At 44.3% G+C, this 20,477-nt stretch overlaps 2 protein-coding genes across 20 annotated transcripts in view; one reads left to right on the top strand and one right to left on the bottom strand.

Moving 5' to 3' along the window:
• The window catches only part of ZNF654 (zinc finger protein 654), a 42,020-nt gene extending 23,571 nt beyond the window's left edge, over positions 1–18,449 (bottom strand). For both annotated transcript variants that reach the window (XM_086763004.1, XM_086763013.1), the window contains exons 1-2: positions 18,310–18,449; positions 2,277–2,422 (exon numbers count right to left, since the gene is read on the bottom strand). In XM_086763004.1, the coding sequence (XP_086619130.1) occupies positions 2,277–2,422; positions 18,310–18,441 (278 nt within the window). In that variant the 5' untranslated portion in view covers positions 18,442–18,449. The remainder of the gene's footprint in view (positions 1–2,276; positions 2,423–18,309) is intronic.
• Positions 18,450–18,963: 514 nt separating this feature from the next.
• CGGBP1 (CGG triplet repeat binding protein 1) overlaps positions 18,964–20,477 on the top strand; it is a 71,206-nt gene continuing 69,692 nt past the window's right edge. For 15 of the 18 annotated variants that reach the window (XR_015260640.1, XR_015260645.1, XR_015260618.1 and 12 more), the window contains exon 1: positions 19,105–19,179. The gene's annotated coding sequence lies outside the window, so the exon portion shown is untranslated. Of the gene's footprint in view, positions 19,036–19,056; positions 19,180–20,477 lie in introns of those variants that run through there. The other 3 variants (XM_086762935.1, XM_086762943.1, XM_086762927.1) reach the window with 3 other exon arrangements.

Raw genomic sequence — 20,477 nt, 5'->3', positions numbered from 1 at the left:
CAGAACTTAAATAATGAGACAAAACTAATTATAGCAAATGATGCATGCATCCATTTCTACTTGCTCTGACTGATTTAAAGAGAATAGAATCTTGGGCGGGGGGGGGAAGAGTGGAAATTAATAGTGAATAAGTGTAAACTACAGTTTTCTTCCCTATCAATGCACATGCTCCACATTCTTACCAGATTAATAAAGGAAGCTACCAAAATATCTGTGTTTCCTCATCACCAGTCTCCATTCAGTTAAAATTATTATAGTTAATTCAAGCTTAGCCCTGTTAACTTAAATCAGTCTGCAGCATTGCATATCGACATTTACCTCCACTCGTTTATAATAATGGTGCTCCTAGATTTATCTCATCACTACTTTGATATTACTGGCATCAGAAGATTGCTTAAGAACACCAGTCTGCTGGCACCATTATTAAAACTCCCTCATATTAACGGTAGTACAGACGGTGCTTCGCTTGTAATGAAAAGGAAGGCTAGTAAGTATAGGAAATGCAACAGTTAATAGTTTATTGTCTGGTTACCAAGGAAATCTTACTCGAGTATGACAATACAGTCAAGCAGATTTTTGCTCTCCAAGACCTAAGACTTAATATACACCACATTTTCAAAAATGAGATTCAAGCAAGGTTTCCCAGGTAACCGCAGATACTAAGTCCCAGAATCCCTTTATAATATCATGTGCAAAACTATGCCAGTCAAGAGTCAGAAAAAAATAAGCCAGCATTCTAGAATGGAAGAAAATCTCAGTGAGTAAACCCAGCTCCAAAACCCAAGATAGACAAAGGTGACAGAAACTCAGCAATCAATTCACTTCTAGATTACCAGGAAGTGACCACCCTACATTCAACAAATACCTGAATTTCTAGCTTGTTTCCTCACAAGCTTTGATATTTATATAGTATATAAAGGTATGGTTTGAACTTTTTTTTTTTTCTAAAAACTAGTGGCGGGGCAGGGAAGGGAGGAGGTCACCATATTTTGATGCAACTGCTAGTCATTCTCTGATGCCTAAGCATTTCAGTTTTAAAAATCAGGATCTTTTTACTCCATAAACAGTCCCATGTCATAGTTTCACACACAAAAAGTAAATATCTTTTGTGAAGTTTCACCAACACTTAAAGATAATAGACACTCTGTAACCATATAGAATAAAGCCTTGACTCCTATGCAATCAGTACTAATAGCTCACAAACAGTAGAAAGGATAAGCAACCCAGTCCTTCTGACCAAGTAACCTAAGAGAGGAAGACTAGGAGAGCATTCACTTCAGATAACTAGATGAGGTGGGAACACAAAATTCTGAACTGATTTTTCCACACAAAAATCTGAACTGAGATATTGAGCAGCAGTTGAAAGCAGTGCTCAACAAGAAAGCAGTTTAACCAGCTGGAGAAATAAATCTGATTTACTCAAACCAAATATGCAATAAAGTCATTTCGGTTTTTGTCTTGTTTGCCGAGAGAAGATCAAGTACACTGCATCTTGGCTAAGTATATCTAACTCACTTAAACTTTTTTTTTCCTTGCATTCAACATTGAGGTTTTGAAATCTGAAAAGTAGGTTTTTAGAACAAGGAAAAAAAAAAAAAAAAAGAAAAAAAGATACTTTTACTTAACTAGTGATTGTTACCCTGACACTTTCAGCCTTCATGTGGGAAAATCATCAATGCATCAAGGAAACAGAGATTATAGCAAGATTTACGACCTAACATTCTGCAGTTCTCTGCTAAGTTGAATATGACTTTTGGTCAGTTAACTGTATAAGAATTCATTCCCATAAGCATTTTGACGACTCAAACATAAAAATCAATTTTAAAATAGACTCATTTATTAAACACTACAGGAAATTTATCTTAACAAATACTTAGCTTAGTACATCACTGGAGGTAGACCAGTAAAGACTTTAGATAACTTTTATTTACAATTATGTGCGGTCAAAGGTTGGTCTTCAAATACCGCAAAATAAGATTTTCCAAAGAGAACTCTGTATGGTGATCACTTACTGCATTCAATTATGCATTTTGCCAGAAAACCCTTACAACACAACGTTGTAATACCAGACTTCAGTATCCAACAATGACATTAAAAGACTAAACTAAATCCTAATTTTTGTAGCCTCAGTCAGCAATTCTTGGTTCCACATAGCTAAGTCACCTGGTAAAACCACTCTCAAAAGCTCTGAGGATCTCTGAGACCCTATTGCTATTATAAAAGTAACACAGTTGACATTGTAAAGGAAGTAATAAGAAAAAATAAGATGTACTTACAAAGCTAGGCTACTCAATACATATTGTACATGCTCACATTCTGCTGGGAACGACACACAGGCAGATGTGAAACAACAGAGCGCCGTCTGAAGCACCTGAAGTTGAGGCAAAGGAACCTGCCATCTTCCAGCATAGTCTTCAACAACCTAATGACAAAAACAATGAAATACATATTAAAATGGAAAACACTCTCTTTACTCAGAAATAAGTAATTAATACTGTACCTGCTTTATCTCTCCTCCTTCTCTCTCAGAATTAGAGCTTGTAACCGAAACATCTAATCATTTTGTGCCATCAAACAACAACAAAAAAAATAAATAGAAACTTTATGTCCCACGCTATAAAAGATATACCACAAAGGATCTTCAACTATTATTTTCAGAGGGTAAGACAGAAAATATTTCCTTCTTACATAGTATCACAGAAGATCACTCTGCATTTAAAGACAAGGTTTTATTTTGCAAGAGGATACAAAATAGAGTCTATAACAATATCCAGACATTCCATTCTAAAACTGCCAAAGGGGGGAATGACTAGCCTGTGCTCTTCTAGCCTTTATGTCAGCAGAGAATGGCCCAAACATAGTTACTCTTTCTTATTTGATTAAATAAGTGAATTTAGCCTTTTTTAATCTATATGACAGAACTAAGGCCAGTTATGCCTTGATCTACAGATACAGAACTGCATCAGTATTTGTAGAGAAACATTAAGGTGAGAAACAGGTGTTCTAATGGATAAAATTGAGAAAAATCCTTGCCTGGTCATCTAGCCAATCTTGTTTGTATTAATGCAAATATCTGGCACTGCCTTTGCCCACATTGGAAGGCTCAATAACCCAGCACCATCAAATATTTGTACATAGGTATTCCTATGCTGAAGTTCTCTGAAAGACTCAGTCCATTTAGAGCACTCCTTGTATAAAACACACAACACCCAGTTCAGCACAAAGCAGAGCAATAAAACAGATGTCTGTTAAGGCATCCACAGATTCTGTAACAGACTAGTCATTATGCTGCAGTCCCTCAGCAAGTAGAAGACCAAGGGTTTTGGGTCATCCCTCTTCCTTTAATCAACAGCTAACATGTGACTCATAGGCAGTATTCTAAGCAGAGAATGAAAATCATATTTCTTCCATGCTCTGGAACACAGCTTATCTCATTGCACTACAGTCAGGCTCCCTTTGCTCACTTACTCTGGCCTTATTTTATCCATCATAACGGCACAGCTTCAATATAAGCAGAAGAGTAGACTAGCTGTACTTCAGGGCCTAGGGCACCCTTCTCCAGTCGAGGAAACCTGAGATTGCCTACTTCCTGAGAAAGTGAGAAGCTGGTAGGGAAACACAATGACATCAGTCATGCTGTAAAGAGAAAAGCAAAGCACTCCATAGTATACAGAAAGAAGTAACTGGCTTCAAGAAAGCTATGAAGTGCCATTCCTAGTTATACTTGTGGTTTTGGTGGGGTTTTTTGGGGTTTTTTTTTTTGTTTGTTTGGGTTTTTTTGTTTGTGGTTTGTTTTTTTTTTTTTAGTTAAAAAGTCTGTGAATCCCACTTAGATTTGTTTCACTCCCCAGGAACTATGTAAAGAACTTAAGTCAGGTTAAGAGGCCTATATTTTTAGTTCCAAAGCTGCATGCCTAACTTTGTTTAAGGCTCTGCAACACGAACAGGCCAATGTCCTGTTTCGGACAGTTTGGTTATAGCTGCTCCAAAGCAGTTACTGATAATGGGACTGACAATTTTTTTCCCCTCATCAACAACAGCTGAGGTTGATTTATAATTTGGAAGTAGATTTTGCCTTCCCACCAAATTTATTTTAATAATTTCTGTTTGAGAATCTGTTAGCTTAATGCAGCAAATATGTAGGTCAACTAGAACAGAATTAGCAGACTTGTAGATACTCTTCCTCTTACAAGGAAGAATAAACACTTTATAAAATAGTACTGCCTCACACATCTATTTCAAATTCTCTGAAATACTTTTAACAACATTCCTTGCATAGGAAATCACAAAAGCCTTAAGAGAAACAAAACAGACAGAGAGAATGTCCTTTAGTGGTTTTAGTGTCCAAATGGTCAAAGATAGAACTAAAACATCAGTTCCCATCATGGTATTTCACAACACTTTGACCTGAGATGCACAGCATAGATACATTCATGAATAATTTCAAGCAACGAGACAACAGCATTTTGTTATGATACTGATTTTTTTTTCTTATTGTCATAAAGTGCCAACTCTCAAGAACTGTTGAAAGGATTTATGACAGTGAATGACAGAATTCAGCATAGACAAGTGTGCAGCAGTACTTGGGGAACAAAACAATCTAAACATTTAACATGATGGCCTTCAAACTGACAATCATCACGCAAGAGCAAGACTGTGTTAATACGGTAGATGTTTTAATGAAAAATCACCTCAATGCTCATCACAATGGCCAAGAAAGCACATTAAATATTAGGAGAGTACTAAGACAAAACAAAGCAGAGTGTTAACTTCCCAAAACCACAGCACAACCCCACATATACAAAACTGCATGTTGTTTTGCTACCTACCCATTCCTATCTCAAAAGAGAATACAGAAGGCTTAAAAAGCTTCAAAGTAAGGCAAGAAATATTAAGTAGCAAAATAAATTTCACGTAAGGATCAACGCAGCTAACTAGGACACTTTAGGTTGTAGAGAAATGACAGGTGCGGGGAGAACACACACCAAACAAGGTTGGCAAGCAGGATCAAAATAAATTATAGGTCATTCTTTACACAGTGTGCAATTAAGCTGTGAGCTCCTTACTATATGGATGCTGTAGATGCTGAACGGCTACATGAGTTGAAAGAGGCTGTATGAGCTTGTCGTAGTTCAGCCCCGATCAGGACCAGACTACGCAGTCTCTCTCTTACTCCCCCCACCCTCCGAGAGAACAGGGAGAGAAAATATAAGGAAAAACGGCTCGAGGTTTGAGATAAGGACAGGGAGAAATCCTTGAAGTTACCGTCACGGGCAAAACAGACTCTACTTGGGAAAAACTATTCATTTATTACTACAAACAGCAGGATAATGAGACAGAGAACAAGATAACCTCCCCCCACCCCTCCCTCTTCCCGAGCTTAACATTATCTCTACTACCTTCCCCTCCCGAGCAGCACAGGGGGGGAAGAGGAAATGGGGGTCATGGTCAGTTCATCATACGTTGTTTCACGCCACTGCTTCATGGTCGGGGGAAGAACTCCTCACATTCCTCCCCTGCTCCAGCGTGGGGTCCCACCCATACGCCACAGTCCTTCATGGAACTGCTCTGGCGTGGGTCATCTCTTCCACGGAGTGCAGTCTCTCCAGAACAGCTGCCCCAGCGGGCCCTCCACAGGCCACAGCTGCCTTCAGGCATCCACCTCCCCCAGTACGGGGTCCTTCATGGGCTCCAAGTGGATCTCTGCTCCTCTGTGGACGTCCATGGGCTGCAGAGGGACAACCTGCTCCACCATGGTCATCACCACAGGCTGCAGGGGAATCTTGGCCAGGAGCCGCATTACTCCTCCCCCTCCTTCTTCACTGACCTTGGCGTCTGCAGCCGTTCCTCACAACAGGCTGGTAGCTGTCTCTCAGGATCTTTTTTTACTTCTTATTCACTTCTCATCTCCTTTCCACTTCTTGCAGCCGGGCTGGACCAAGTTGGGCCCAGTCGGCTGCCTGGCGAGAGGCCAGAGGGTGAGGCCTGCAAGGCCCATGAGGCCTGCGCCTCCCCCTCTGCGCCTCTGCCCTCGCTCAGCTTCTTCACATCTTCTCTCCTCTTTTTTTTTTTTGTTTTCCACTTCTCAAATACGTTATCGCAGAGGCATTATCACGGAACATTCTGCTACCAGTCGGCTCGGCCTTGGCCAGCAGTAGGTCTGCCCTAGGCCCGGCCGAGTCCACTGAACAAAGGGGAGCGACTTCTAGCAGTTTCCTACAGAAGCTACCACCTTAGGCCCCCCCTCACTAACAAAACCACGACAGAGCTGAAAAAGATATCCACCAGAAGTTGCTAACTACAGTAAATCAGCTGAACAGAAAACAGCTAGAGTGTGGACAGTTACTGTATTTACTTGTCTGATTCTTTATTCAGGCACACATGAACTTTCGGTACGATTCTGGTCCTAAGGTCAGTGTACCATTTCTGCAAACAATCAGCATTCAAAGGCAATACAAGAAAGGCTCATGCTGAGGAGAAGTTAGACATTGTAGTCTCCAAAAGGTGCAGTCCTACTGCTCACACTATAAAAGCCTATACAGTCTTACTAGTTGCCCTTGCTGCACCTGCAGTGCTCATCTGAACCCAAAGCAAGCTAGTTCAGGAATTAACTGGCAGAGAACAGCCTCCTCTCCCCAAAAAAGCTATCAGTCACTGTCTGCATCAGCTCTCTGAACTGGCTCACCGCGCTGCCACATAAGTACCAGAGGCAGCTCAGAAAGGAAGACACCACAACAGCAACATTGCCTTAGTTAGCTAGTTAGTCGGCAGCTCATACGTATCCACAAAAGATTCACAGGAACAGCCCCCTCACCGCAAACTAGTGAGGAAGAATATGAACAGTGTACTTATTTTTAATGAGTATGGATACCTGAAACCATGCATTTGTCAGTCCCAGCAGGGGAAAAGAGTTTAAAATTGGTCAATTCTCAGCAGACTTGCAACAATCACCAGTAAGAGATGGGGGTGAGCGGGATAGAAAAAGCTTAACTAAGTATGAAATAAATTCCAAACCATACTCCACACACATTCTATATGGGGGAGGGGGTAGGGGGGGAAATGTATGTTTGGTTTACAATTCTATGTATACTTCAATGTCTGTTTCTAAGTGATCTCATGGAATAGCTTTTTCTATAATAGAAACTAAAACTTTTTTTTTTGTTCAAAATACTCAACATGCCATGCTTTGAAACAGTATTGTAAACCAGAACATAGGTAAAGGTTTAGATCAAAAAGAATTTCCAAAACAAACAAGAAAAACCCCCAAAACTTTGCCACTTCTGACATTTTTCAAGGAAAACACAAGTCAAAGGGACATACATATGTTCACCCTCATGTTGTGAAGTTGTGTCATCAGAGCACTTCAGAAAAATCAGATGAATTATGCTTCCTAAGTCCTAAATGCTTAATTTAAAGTTTATCAGCACATTTTTAACAAGCAGACTAACTTCCATACAATGAAGTCAGCCAAACAAGAAGCATCTAATACTGTCAAAACAAGCTGGCCTGTTCCTTGTTTAACACACAGTGCAGAAAACCAGAAGGGAGGTGACACTTATGTGATTTTCTGCAACAATTCCTTTCAACAATTCTGTTAGGGCGTAATTTTTATATACTTAAAGAACTCTTCATGCATAATTTCCCAGTCTGTCTTTACCTGTTAAATGACTACCATCCATGAAGAGACTGTGGGGCCTTTTGTCTTCCCTTTCTCATTCAGCTCAGACAGATACTGAAAGGGAGGCTGAAGCATCTTTGACACCCCCCTCCCAACTGAACTCCATCTTTCTCCCACATCAATACACTACTTCTCCTTCTTTAATGTTTGAGTAACTCAGAGAAAAATGCATGACTCAGATGTGTCCTATTAAGTGCAAAATCAAGACCAGACTTCCCAGTCTCCTATAAGAAGTTTCCAAGCACAGAGCTAAAGCAGCTAAGCCCCAAAATAACAAGGTAGTAATTAAAGACTTGAACCAATGCAAAAAATATTTGTCCTGGAATATTATGTTTTAACTGATTAAATATATTCATATTTTAAATTATTAAATACACCTATAAAGTGATTTGACTATATTCCAAACACTTAAGAGAAGTAACTAGACTTGCAAATATGGAGGACACAAGAAACAAATACTTTATGCACTGCTAGGCCTGAAGTTGCTACAGCTTTTACTGTCTCTCTTCACAACAACAACAACAGAAACATTAAAAAGAAACTAAAAAGAAACAAATCCCACCAATTTTCAAGTCCTGTCGTGACTAGGATTTTAAATGAAGTTGCTCCCATAACTTTTAGTGAGACTTAACAGTAAAGGAAGTCACCACAGGATTAAAATCACAACGGTTCTGTGAGTACTTCTGTTTATAGCTTTCAGAAAAAGAAATCTACTTGGCAAATACAGTGGTTGTTACTTGTTATAATAAGCAAATATATTGGTTGTCACAGAATAGAACAAACCAAAAAGGACTTAATATGCCAAGCAAGAAAGGATTCCATTATCCAGATAGAGAGCAGTAAAGGCCTTAAGATTTTAAGACAAGTTAAACCATTACTTAACAGATACAAGTTTAAAATGGTTTTACATGGTGCAACTGAAAAAAAAAAAAAAAAAAAAAAAAAAAAAGGATGTAAGCAATGGCTTTACTGCAATTCACATGCGAATATTACATAAGGAGTAACCAACATAAATCACACTTCTGGCAAAAGAAAAAACATCACCCAGCAACAGCATGACACATCCTATGAGACAAGCTTTTGCCAAAGCTCTACCCTTAAAGCTAAATGCTTCCCCTCACCCTTAAATCACCAAAGTCTTATCCGTTTCCTCAGCCCGCTTGAGGCAAGAACAATGTCCAAGATTGGTTTCCATACACCCATCAAATTTAGCTACCCAAAGACCCAGTTTCCATACACATTTACAGTCTGTCACTATCACAACAGAGAAAACTATACATGAATCCTAGAAAAGCAGTTTTGGCTACTTGCAGCACTGTAGTAAGTGTGGCTGTATACAATTTTATGACTGAAAGATAAATATTTCTATTGAAAAGCAGGAGTATTCCTCCTCATCTTTTGATTAGCCTCCCATAGAGTGAAAGTCGACTAATTTAAGGAATTGTTTTGATTATATACAGAAGAGAAAACTGTGAACACACACATGAATACATATGTCCAGATCAACAGTGATATTAGTAAAACACAACTTAAAGATACATTTCAAGTAAAAAGTACAGTTCTCTTTCCCTCATCTGAAAACCGCTACTCAAAAGGACTTAACTTTTCAGTTTTGCACTGCTAACTGCAGTTTAAGTGTGCCTTTTCTAACTTGAAAAAAATCTGCTTAGCAAGGCTGACAAACAAGACTATGCTACAGAAGCTTCGCTGAATGGAGATCTTTCTTTTTAGGTACAAAAACCTACAACTCCTTTATAAGTTACAATCCTGATATTTTTTTCCAAGCTAGACTTTGAGATAATGCATTAAAAAACGGAGAAGTAGCAATACCAAGAAATTTGAGAGTGTGAAACAGAAAGGTTCCAAAGAAGTGGAAAGAGAAAAACACGTTGCAAAGATCAAGAAAAGAATAAAATGTACTTGTACATTTCTGGAATGTTTCCTTTTAAAAAAAAAAATACCAACTCCTTCATTCCACTTTTAATAGGGGGAAGATATTTTCTCAGGGTAAATCTAAAAGGACAGCAGGCACAAAAGCTGTGGAAAAGCCACAGGAGAGACGGGAGTATGTGAATAAGAAAAGACTTTATAATGTTAATGGCAAGACAAAAGCACTAAAGACTGACTACTTCAGCCTACCTGCAAATAAAGAGGGTGCAAATCAACGACTATTGTGAATTCTCCCTAGAAGCTGACTGAAAATAGCCAAGTGCACGACATGTACCACAACCCAGCCTTACATGATAGTATCTTCTCAGGTTTCCCATCAAGTGTCAAAGGAAACAGTGCCACCACCTAACCCAGGACACCCTGCTTTGTAGACAGGTAATCCTCCACAGAACTGAAACGCTCACACTTGACATTCAGCTTGGCAGTAAACACGATCTGGTGCTTGCCACAGCTATTTCGTAAGGATTTCCTTTTAAACCTGAACCTCGCTTGAATCTCAAACAGCACAATGTTAACTAGCAAATTGAATATGCTGGTTTTCACTGGCCAAGCATGGAAAAAAAGACCCAGTAAATAGAGCACATGACAGGTAAACTTTTACATTTAAACTGTTTCAAGTAGTTATGGTATTTGTTGATACACGGGTAAATTTAGTTACTGCCATGTCTGGTTTGCCTTTTACAAGCTTTCACATAACTAGCAATGTCACACATTTAAAAACGACCCGAAAAACGTCAGTCAAATAAGTCAAATGCGACTTTCAATGCTGCTCTCAAAATTTGAGCCATTAACAAGTATAAAGCATATTTATTCAGGGAGATATTAAAAACCCCTAGAACATCACAAGTCATTACAAGAGAAAATAGGTGGTTAAAAAGTACAGATTCTACCTTCTTGGAGAAATAAGCTTCAAAGAAATTGAAGTGATCACCTTCCACTACTAGTACTCATATGAGCAAGAACTAAACTTTAAAACAGTGCATGAAGACCAAAAAGTAGTAAAGTAAGTCTGGCATAATTGAAAGAGTTGTTTTTTTTTTTCTTAAAAAAAACCACAAAATATAAATGCAACTGAACTTCAAGTCCATTGTTGTTAAGAGTCAAAAGCAAGTACTTTCAAATTTAAGCATACCACAAAAACTGTGAAATTGTATTAATCCCAAACTCAGAAGAAAAAACATTAAGATGTATTTTTCTACCTTCGTCCTCACAAAGCAAGACAGACAACGGTTGAGTCATATACCCTTGTATTTTTTTTTAACTACTAAAATACATCCAGGAAACACTATCTTCTCTAGTGTGTTACTAAATTTTACTTTGTAACTTTTGAGTTTATAAACCCAAGAACTATTCTTCTAGCAGCAACCCAAGATACCACCAATTTATGTAAACAAACTAGGTAATCTTTATTTCAGGAAGTCAGATCATACTGGATGGCCGTCAGCTGATGCCACAGTAAGGGCAGATTGAGTCATGTTTACCCTCCCAACAGTACCTTCTTACTTTAGATTAGACTCACCTTCTGTTTATTTCAGTCAGCACCAAACAACAGAAAATAACATCCAGTGCAGTTATGCAGCCATGTGGACAACTACAGAAATGCTGGGAGTAACTTGTTGTATTTTGATAGTACTTAATGTTACAAGAAAAGATTCTGAAAAGAAAATGCAATTTCAGGCTAGTTGATAAAACCATACCCACTTCAAGTGCAACAAAGCAAGCTATATCCATTTTCCAGCTCACTGTTAAAGTCCTTTTTCAAATAATGTAAATTTGGAAATTCAGCCTTCTAATTATAAAAGTACTCCCTCCACCCCCATACCAAAAGCAACCATCTACGCTATTTTCTCTGCCCTTTAGCGTTTGTATTTCACTCACATAGGGACCTCTCAACAGCTCTTGTCCCTGAGAAAATAGGCCACAGCCAGGGGTTCGCCTACTTAAGACCATGGGACTTGCTTTGAGAAACCTGGTCTATGGGGGGCTGATGGGGTCCACCTGTCAAAGAAGGGGAAGAACATCTTTGGTCATAGGCTTGCCAACCTGGTGAAGAGGGCCTTAAACGGAAATTGTCAGAGGAGGGGAACCTTGATCCATCCCACTCCTACCAGTTTGATGCCAATACCAGCAACGGGTGCCCTGAGCCTGGAGAAGGATCACAGGTCAGCAGGAGAGCACCTGAAGTGCAGCACAAAGGAATTCCAGCTGCTCCAGACAGCAAGTCGAGCTTCATTGGGGGCCCAACTTAAATGCCTCTATGCTAACACACATTGCATAGGGAAAAAACAAGAGGAGTTAGGGATGTGTGCACACCTGTAGGGCTATGGCCTTACTGGCATCACAGAGACATGGTGGGATGTCTACTATGACTGGAATGGAAGGACATATGCTCTTTAGGAAGGACAGGTAAGGGACATGAGGAGGGGGTGTTGCCCTCCAGATGGTGTTGACCAGCTGGAGTGCATGGAGCTCCATCTAGGGATGGATAGGGAGCCGACCAAGAGCTCCTATGGGTCAGGATTAAAGGGAGAGCAGGGACAACTGACTTTATCATGGGGGTCTCCTACAGGCCATCTGACCAGGAAGACCAAGTGGATGAGGCCCTCTATAGACAGATGGGAGCAGCCTCACAGTCACACGCCCTGGTCCTCATGGGGGAAATTAAACACCTCAATATCTGTTGGAGGGACAACACAGCAGGGCATAAGCAATCCAGGAGTTTCCTGGAATGTGTGGATGATAACTTCCTTCTCCAAGTGACAGAGGAGCCAATGAGGAGAGGTGGAACTGGTGGGGAATGTGAAGCTTAAGGGCAGCCTTGCCTGCAGTGACCATGAGATGGTGGAGTTCAAGATCCTTAGGGCGACGAGGACGGTGCAGAGCAGGCTCACTACCCTGGACTTCAGGAGAGCAGACTGTGGCCTCTTCAGGGATCTGCTTGTTAGAGTACCCATGGGATAAAGCCCTGGAAGGAAGAGGGGCCCAAGGAAGCTGGTTAATATTCAAGGATCACCTCCTCCAAGCTGAGGAGCAATGCATCCCAACAAAGAGGAAATCAGGCAAATATACCAGGAGGCCTGCATGCATGAACAAGAAGCTCCTGGAAAAACTCAAACAAAAAGGGAGCCTACAGAGGGTGGAAGCAAGGACAGGTAGCCTGGGAGGAATACAGAGAAATTGTCCAAGCAGCTAAGCATCAGGTTAGGAAGGCTAAAGCTCTGACAGAATTCAATCTGGTCAGGGACATCAAGGGCAACAAGAAAAGATTCTTCAGGAATGTCGGGGATAAAAGGAAGACTGTGGAAAATGTGGGCCCTCTCCAAAAGGAAAAAGAAGACCTGGTTATCTGGGACATGGAGAAGGCTGAGGTACTCAACTTTTTTGCCTCAGTCTTCACCAATAAGGGCTCTAGTCACGTCACTCGAGTTGCAGAAGGCAAAGACAGGGACTGGGAAAATGAAGAGCCACCCACTGTAGCAGAAGAGCAGGTTTGAGACCATCTAAGGAACCTGAAGGTGCAAAAGTCCATGGGACCTGATGAAATGTATCTGCAGGTCCTGAGGGAACTGGCAGATGAAGCTGCCAAGCCATCGTATTTGACAAGTCATTGCAGTCTGGTAAGGTTTCCACTGACTGAAAAAGGGGAAACATAACCCTCACTTTTGAAAAAAAAGGAAGACCTGTCAAACTACAGGCCAGTCAGTCTCACCTCTGTGCCCAGCAAGACGATGGAGCAGGTCCTCCTGGAAACTATGCCAAGGCATATGGAAAATAAGTAGGTGATTTGTGACAGCCAACACGGCTTTGCTAAGAGCAAACTATGCCTGACAAATATGGTGGTTTTCTATGATGGGGTTACAGCTTTGGTGGATAAGGGAAGAGCAACTGAAATCAGCTACCCAGACTCACGCAAAGCATTTTACACTGTCCCACATGACATCTACCTCTCTAAACTGGAGAAGCATGGGTTTGACAGATGGACAACTCTGTGGATAAGGAATTCACTGGATGGCTGCACTCAAAGAGTTATGGTCAACGGCTCAACGTCCAAATGCAGACTGGCGATGAGTGCCATTCCTCAGGGGTCAGTACAGAGACTAGCACTGTTTAAAATCTTTGTCAGTAACATGGACAGTGGGACTGAGTGCACCCTCAGCAAGTTCGCGGATGACACAAAGCTGTGCGGTGCAGCCGGAGGGAAGGGATGTCATCCAGAGGGACCTTGACAGGCTGGAGAGTTGGGCTTGTGCGAACCTCATGAGGTTCAATCAGGCCAACTGCAAGATCCTGCACATGGGTCGGGGCAATCCCAAGCACAAATACAGACTGGGTGAGAATGGATTGAGAGCAGACCTCAGGAGAAAGACTTGGGGGTACTGCTGGACAAAAAGATCAACACGAGCCAGCAATGCACACTTGCAGCCCAGAAAGCCAATCACATCCTGGACTGCATTAAAAACAGCATGGCCAGTAGGTGAAGGGAGGTGATTCAGCCTCTCTGCTGTGCTCTGGTGTGACACCTCCTGGAATACCGCATCCAGCTCTGGAGCCCCCAACATAAGAAGGACATGGACCTGTTGGAGCGAGTCCAGAGCAGGGCCACAAAGATGATCAGAACGCTGGAGCACCTCTCCTATGAGGACAGCCTGAGAGAGTTGGGGCTGTTCAGCCCGGAGAAGTGAAGGCTCTGGGGAGACCTGATAGCGGCCTTCCAGTACACCTCAAGGGAGCTGATAGGAAACATGGGGAGAAACTCTTCAGCAGGGCCTGTTGTGATAGGACGAGGGGTAATGACCTTAAACTGGAAGAGGGTAGGTCTGTATTAGAAACCTTATAGCTGCCTTTCAACACTTAAAGGGGGCTTATAAGAAAGATGGGGACAAACTTTTTAGCAGGCCCTGTTGTGACAGGACAAAGGGTAACGGTTTTAAACTAAAAGAGGTCAAATTTAGATTACACATAAGGAAGAAATTTTTTTACGATGAAGGTGGTGAAACATTGAAACAGATTGTCCAGAAAAGTGGTAGATACCCCACTCAGAGGCTCAGAGCAACCTGATCTAGTTGAATACGTCCTTGTTCCTTGCAGGGGGGTTGGACCAGATGACCTTTAAAGGTACCTTCCAACCTAAACTACGAGTCTATAAGTCTCATGAAATATTTTCAAATTGTGCATATAATGTAACAAATTGAAACTGATTAAGTTCTTCCAAATGTTTAGACCAAGGTGGGCTCTGCTAGGTACAACCTTGCAAATTTCTTTAAACCTACAAAGCAGTTACAGATGCCTTGTTCTTTTGCTTGTCAAAGTTGGGAACAGTAGACTTGCTTTTGCCAACGTGTAAGTGGTTTCAATACACAGCAAACTTCACAAATAAGAAGAACTGCCAATCAGCAGTTTTTAGAAAGTAATACAGAAACAGCTGGTGAGATGCATAAGCTGGGCACTTATCTTCCAACTGTCTCTTTTAATTCTCAACTATAGAAATCTTAATTTTTGTTTTCCCCATGTCATCAATCTCTAATAATAATCTAAGAAAAAAAATTTACCCCACTTTGCCTTGGAAGATTCGGGCTGTAGTGACTCCATATGACTATGCACATCTACAATACAAAAACAGATGCCAGAAACTACACATGAGTTTAGAGACTCTGCATTGTGACTTCATCTTGTATCACTAAACTGTGACTACACATATATTTAAGGAAAATGCTATGATAATCCAGTCACCTTTTACAACTGTTACTTAATCTGCTATCTGAGAGTGAAGTTCAGCTGCAGTACTCCAGGCCTCAAAAGTACTGAACTTGGCTGTTTACAGCAGTATTTTACCCTTCTAACATATTTCAAGGATGAAAGACATGCATGTCAATGCTTTTCAAGTTCTCAGCCACCCTCTTACTCTTTAAGATCAGTCAAGACGTCTTCGCTTCTGACTACAGAAAACGGCTCTACAGACTGAAAAGGCTTTACATCCTGCTTCATTTTTCCTGTAGCTCTTACTGAGAGACATGGATGTGCACATACTTCACAAAGTATAACTATAAGCAATCTCAACAATATTCTTTTCAGCTGACACTAAGTTTTATCACTATGATTGAAGCACAGACAAATATTTTAATAGCTTGTTATTCTGAAAAATAGAAATGTTTCTTTTGCAGAGTTCAAACTCATGTTATTATAGCTAGGCAACTATTTCTACAACTGCTGTTCAACTTCCAACACAAAAACAGGAACATAGGAGGTAAACTAGGACACTTCCAAGTGCCAAATAACCATTAAGGCAAGTAAAATTGTGTTATCAGTGTAGAGTGGAACGAGGTGGAGAGGCTTGATCTGCACAGTAGCCAAATATGACCTTCAGAAGATCTGGGTAGAGAAGTACAAAGCAACAGGCTTTGACTAAAACTAGAGCCAAGGGGAAAAACTGCACTAAAAAAGACATACTTGGGGGCAGGGGGAAAGAAGCTACATCTAATAAAGTGACATGGTATTTAAGCGAGAAGTTTTGTTTTATAACAAATGTTATGAGAAAGAGCTGACCTAAATTTCATGATACTTTCTGAAGAAGAAATATATCGTCACTTATTAAACAGGCTGAGGGCATGGCCCTCTGTATGTACAGGTATATACAGACCAGTACAATTACACCACTGTCAATCTCATGAGGGTAAATGAGCTTATGTGGCATATGCACAGCTTCATCTGTTGTCAGACTACAAATGTCACACAGCTACTAGCTTTTCATACCAGTACACTACACCAGTTAAGATCTTGTATTCATACAGTTAAATCAGCAGAAGAATCCATTACTAAAAACATGCTTAAATAAAACATGGAAGATTATATGTTGAGTGAGCACATAACTGCTCATCACACCAGGCCAAATTTAAACAAACAAATAAAAAATCCCTGGAGGCAAAGTGTTAATATATTAACCCAATTTTATCAGGATTAGTTAAATTATGCATTGTTACATTGAAAATTCAAGAGAAAAGAAACAGACCCCTTTATATACTCTGAGCATTGGCTGCCCATGTGGAGAGTTCACAAACTTGACGCAAAACAAAGTAGGGTAGAGGGGCTGGCAATCTTTCCACACAAAAGAAACCGCAGAAGTCAAGGTCAAATGATTTAGATCCTGTACCAGCAATAACTGTGACACAACTATTTTACAGCAAAATTCCTTCCCTAGTCTTGCCCTCTTCTGTTCCCTGCTAACTCCTAGCTTTGTCTGGGAAATGGGATTAGCATCAGCATACGAAGTTATCACCCTGCCCGAACTTCCTCCTGAACACAACGAATTCAACACATAGTAAGCGTGCCCAGAAAAATTTAAGAAAGAACTCTCAGTGTTCAGCAAATGCCTTTCTAACCTGCCAACTTGATCATATATGGTTGCGATTTCTTACGATTGTAGTTTATGTCACGCTTCCAAAAAACATTCACTTCTCCTTTTACTGGCTTCGCATTTTTTTTTCCACACATACTAAGTTTAGAGAAATCACTAAACAGAAGCAAATATAAAAGGATCGATAAAACAAAAAAAAGCAGTCTGTGGACTTAGTGAGCAGCGTGCTACACAAGATGATCTTAAACACATATTACAATAAATAATATTTCAAATAGGTATTTCATTGAGTGTTAAAACAGAAAGAACAAAATAAGAACAGAGAAACACATTTACTTAAATGAAAGAAAACAACTGCAGTGGCAAGGTAAGGAGCCAAGAAGTTGATGATACAAAGTAATTCCATGCAATAAACCTCTAAACTGCGTTTCTGTAAAGAGCAAGTAGTGTGGCTGAAATTTACCCAGCATACATAAGTAACGCTTTATCAACACCTGCTGATGAAAGCAACTAGGAAAAGCAACCTGTTGTTGCTTGTTACTTTGCAAGGCACGCATAAAGGAGTTGTAAAGACCACACGAATCCCGAGCCTGCATGAAGAAACGCTGCTTTCCAAAAGGAAAAAAAAAAAAAAAAAAAAGAGAATACCTAGGTCTAATTTAGCCACCGTCATGGGAACTGTTTCCGAGGCCCTTCTTCCCTCCCTCCCTCTCTCCGCCACCCGCCCAACTCCCCAGCCCAGGCAGAGCCACCCGGAATTGTTCTGCGCGCTGCACCACCACCGCCACACGCGTCCCAGCTCGTTAGGCCCAGAGGCGGCAGGGGCTCCCCAGCCGCGGCGGGGCCCCGACGACCCCGGCTCTTCCCCGCCGGGAGGCGCCGTCTCTCCCCTCCCCCACGCAAACCTCCCCGCCGTTCCCGGTCCCGGTCCCGGCCCCGGCCCCAGCGCGGCCCCCCGCACCCGCCTCGGCCGCCGCCCTCCCGCCGGGCCAGGGGCGCTCAGCGGCAGCACCCCGGCCGCCCCCCGCGGCGGGACAGGCGCTGCCTCCGTTCCTCCTTCGCCGCCTCAAGACCTGGGAGCGGAGCGGAGCGAGCGGGGCCCTCTCGCCCACCACCCCCCCGCCCCCCAGCCCTGCCCCGGCACTGACCCCCGGGGAGCGGCCCGACCCGCGCAGGGCTGAGGGGGCCCTGGCCCCGTGGCGTCTCCTCTTCCTCCCGCCGCCGCCGCCACCTCCAGGGGTCGGAGGGGACCCCGCGCCCCGCCGCGCCCCACCCCCGCCTGCGGGGGGGAGGGGCGAGCCGCGGGCCGGGGAGGCGGGGCGGCGCTCACCTGGCAGAAGCGGCGGCAGTAATACTGGCTGTGGAGGCGAGCCGGCGGGCCGGCGGCGGGGCCCGGCGTCACCAGCGCCTCCAGCTCTTCGCTGAGCCGCTCCGACTCCTGGTCGCTCTCGTCTTCCGCCATGCTGCTCCGGCCGCCCTGCGCGTACCGAGCACCCCCCTGCCCCCGCCCCGCCCCGCCGGAAGGGGCCACCCCCTCCACCGGCGCCTCACGTCCGGCCACGCCCACCCGCCGCGCTCCTATTGGGCCAGCCGCCGTGCCGATCAACGGCCACCGACGACAGAACTCGCCGATGACCTCTGACCTCTGGCTCCTCCCTTCCACCCGGCCCCGCCGAAGCGTCCTTCGATTGGAGAAAAAGTCTCCTCGTTACTTTATCCCCTCCTTGCCATTGGCTGCTCATCCCGTCTCTTACACCTCCCTCCGCAGCCTGCGGCCGACCACTGGCAGGAGCCCCCGTCGGCTAGATGCCACCGTCCTCCTCGCGCACTCTGACTGGCCTGAGCACGCCTCCATCACCGTGCTTACACCCGCCCCCCGCTTCTAACTGGGCAAAAGCGCCGTCCATCTCCGCGCTCCCGGGCCAGGGGGAACCAATCACCGCGGGGTTTCTCCTCCTCGGCAGCTCTGTGGCGGCGGGCTAGAGGCGGGCTGCGGGCGGGCGCGGCGGTTGCCAGGCGGGTTGCTAGGTCCCGCCTACCGCGGCCGCCAGGGTGGGTACGTCCGTCTGGCTGCGGCGCGGCGCTGGCTGCGCGGCGGCGGCGGCGGGGCGCGTCCGGCCCGGCCCGCGGCGCGGGGCTCAGCGGCGGCGCGGAGTAAGCGGCGGTGGCGGGGCGCGGGGAGGCTGCGCGGCCGCAGCGGGTAACGGCGCCCGGCAGGGGGCGGGCGGGGCCGGGCCGGCGGGTCGCGGCGCGGCGCGACGGGCGGCGCTGCCTGGACAGGGCCCTGGACAGGGGCCGCACTCCGCCACCTGCGGGGTCCCGAGCCCGGTGGGCTAGGGGAGGAGGGGGGCTGGAGCCGCCGTGCTCTGCCTTGGCAACAGCCGCTGTGCCGGGCGGGGCGGGGGCGGGCCCGGGGCGGGAGGGGCCGCACCTGTCTGCCGTCTGCCGCCGCCGCGGGCGGGGGGCGAGGCCTGGGGTGCGACCGGGCCCGGCCGGGCCGTTCCCTCAGCCCCCCGGGACGGGGGAGGGAGAGGAGTGGGGAGGGCGGCGGAGAGCGGACCACGCCGTTCCACAGGGGCCCTCACGGGTTAAATGGCGCCGTCATTCCGGTGACCGAACCCCAGGGAATAAACGTATCGAGTTCTGGCTTCCAGTCGCAGCGAGGGGAACAGCGAAACTTGTTTGGCGGCTGGAAATCCGGACGTGTTTTCCCTCCTCGCCCGCAATACCCCGCGGGCCGGCCGGGAGGTCCCGCACGCTCGCAGTGTCTGCATCTCCGGTGACAGTTTTTAGCCAAGGCGTCCTCATCCGCCCTCCCCAGGGCTCCCACCCCTTCGGAAAGGCTTGCCCCGTGTGAGAGTGTGACAGAGGGTAGATCGGGGGCCTGTCCTGGACACTTTCTCTGCACCCGCACGTTCCCCTGCGTTTGGGAGCCCAGAGGTAGTTCAGGCGTTGTAGTTGTGGGCGTCTGAGAATCCGTGCCAAAACTTGAGACAAACCAACCCCACCAAACATCCCGTGTTTCAGTAGTTGTACTGCTCGCAGAATTCCTACAGATTTTGGTACAGCATAAGTGCAAACACCTAGTTTGGTAGGGGATTGGTTTTGACACTTCAGAAGCCTAAGCAACAAGTTTATGTTAGGTTAAGACTTGTTTTCCACTTGATTTCAATAAACAGTTACTTAGGAAACTCATAGGAATAAATTGCATAAAGCAACACAAAGAATGAAAAAAGGTTGTCTGTCTGAGTCTGTAGTGTTGTGCAGTATCAGTCGTGACTTACAGTTCTGGAAAGTAGCAGACAGTGCAAAAAATTAACTAGGAAATTAGGATCCTTGTCTCCTTGTTTCCTTTTTCCAAAAGGTTGTAATCTCTCAGTGTAGCAATATTTTAAGAAAAAAAAAAAAAAAGACCGCTTTGAAGACTGAATTCTCTGTTCCTTTACTTTGTTTGCAGAGCAAGCAAAACACGTTCTGGACAGCAGAAAGTCCATTCAG

Source organism: Chlamydotis macqueenii, chromosome 1 (genome assembly GCF_036417535.1).
Source record: "Chlamydotis macqueenii isolate bChlMac1 chromosome 1, bChlMac1.mat, whole genome shotgun sequence".
In the NCBI taxonomy this organism is placed as follows: Eukaryota; Metazoa; Chordata; class Aves; order Otidiformes; family Otididae; genus Chlamydotis; species Chlamydotis macqueenii.
This window is presented reverse-complemented; position numbering and strand designations above follow the sequence as displayed.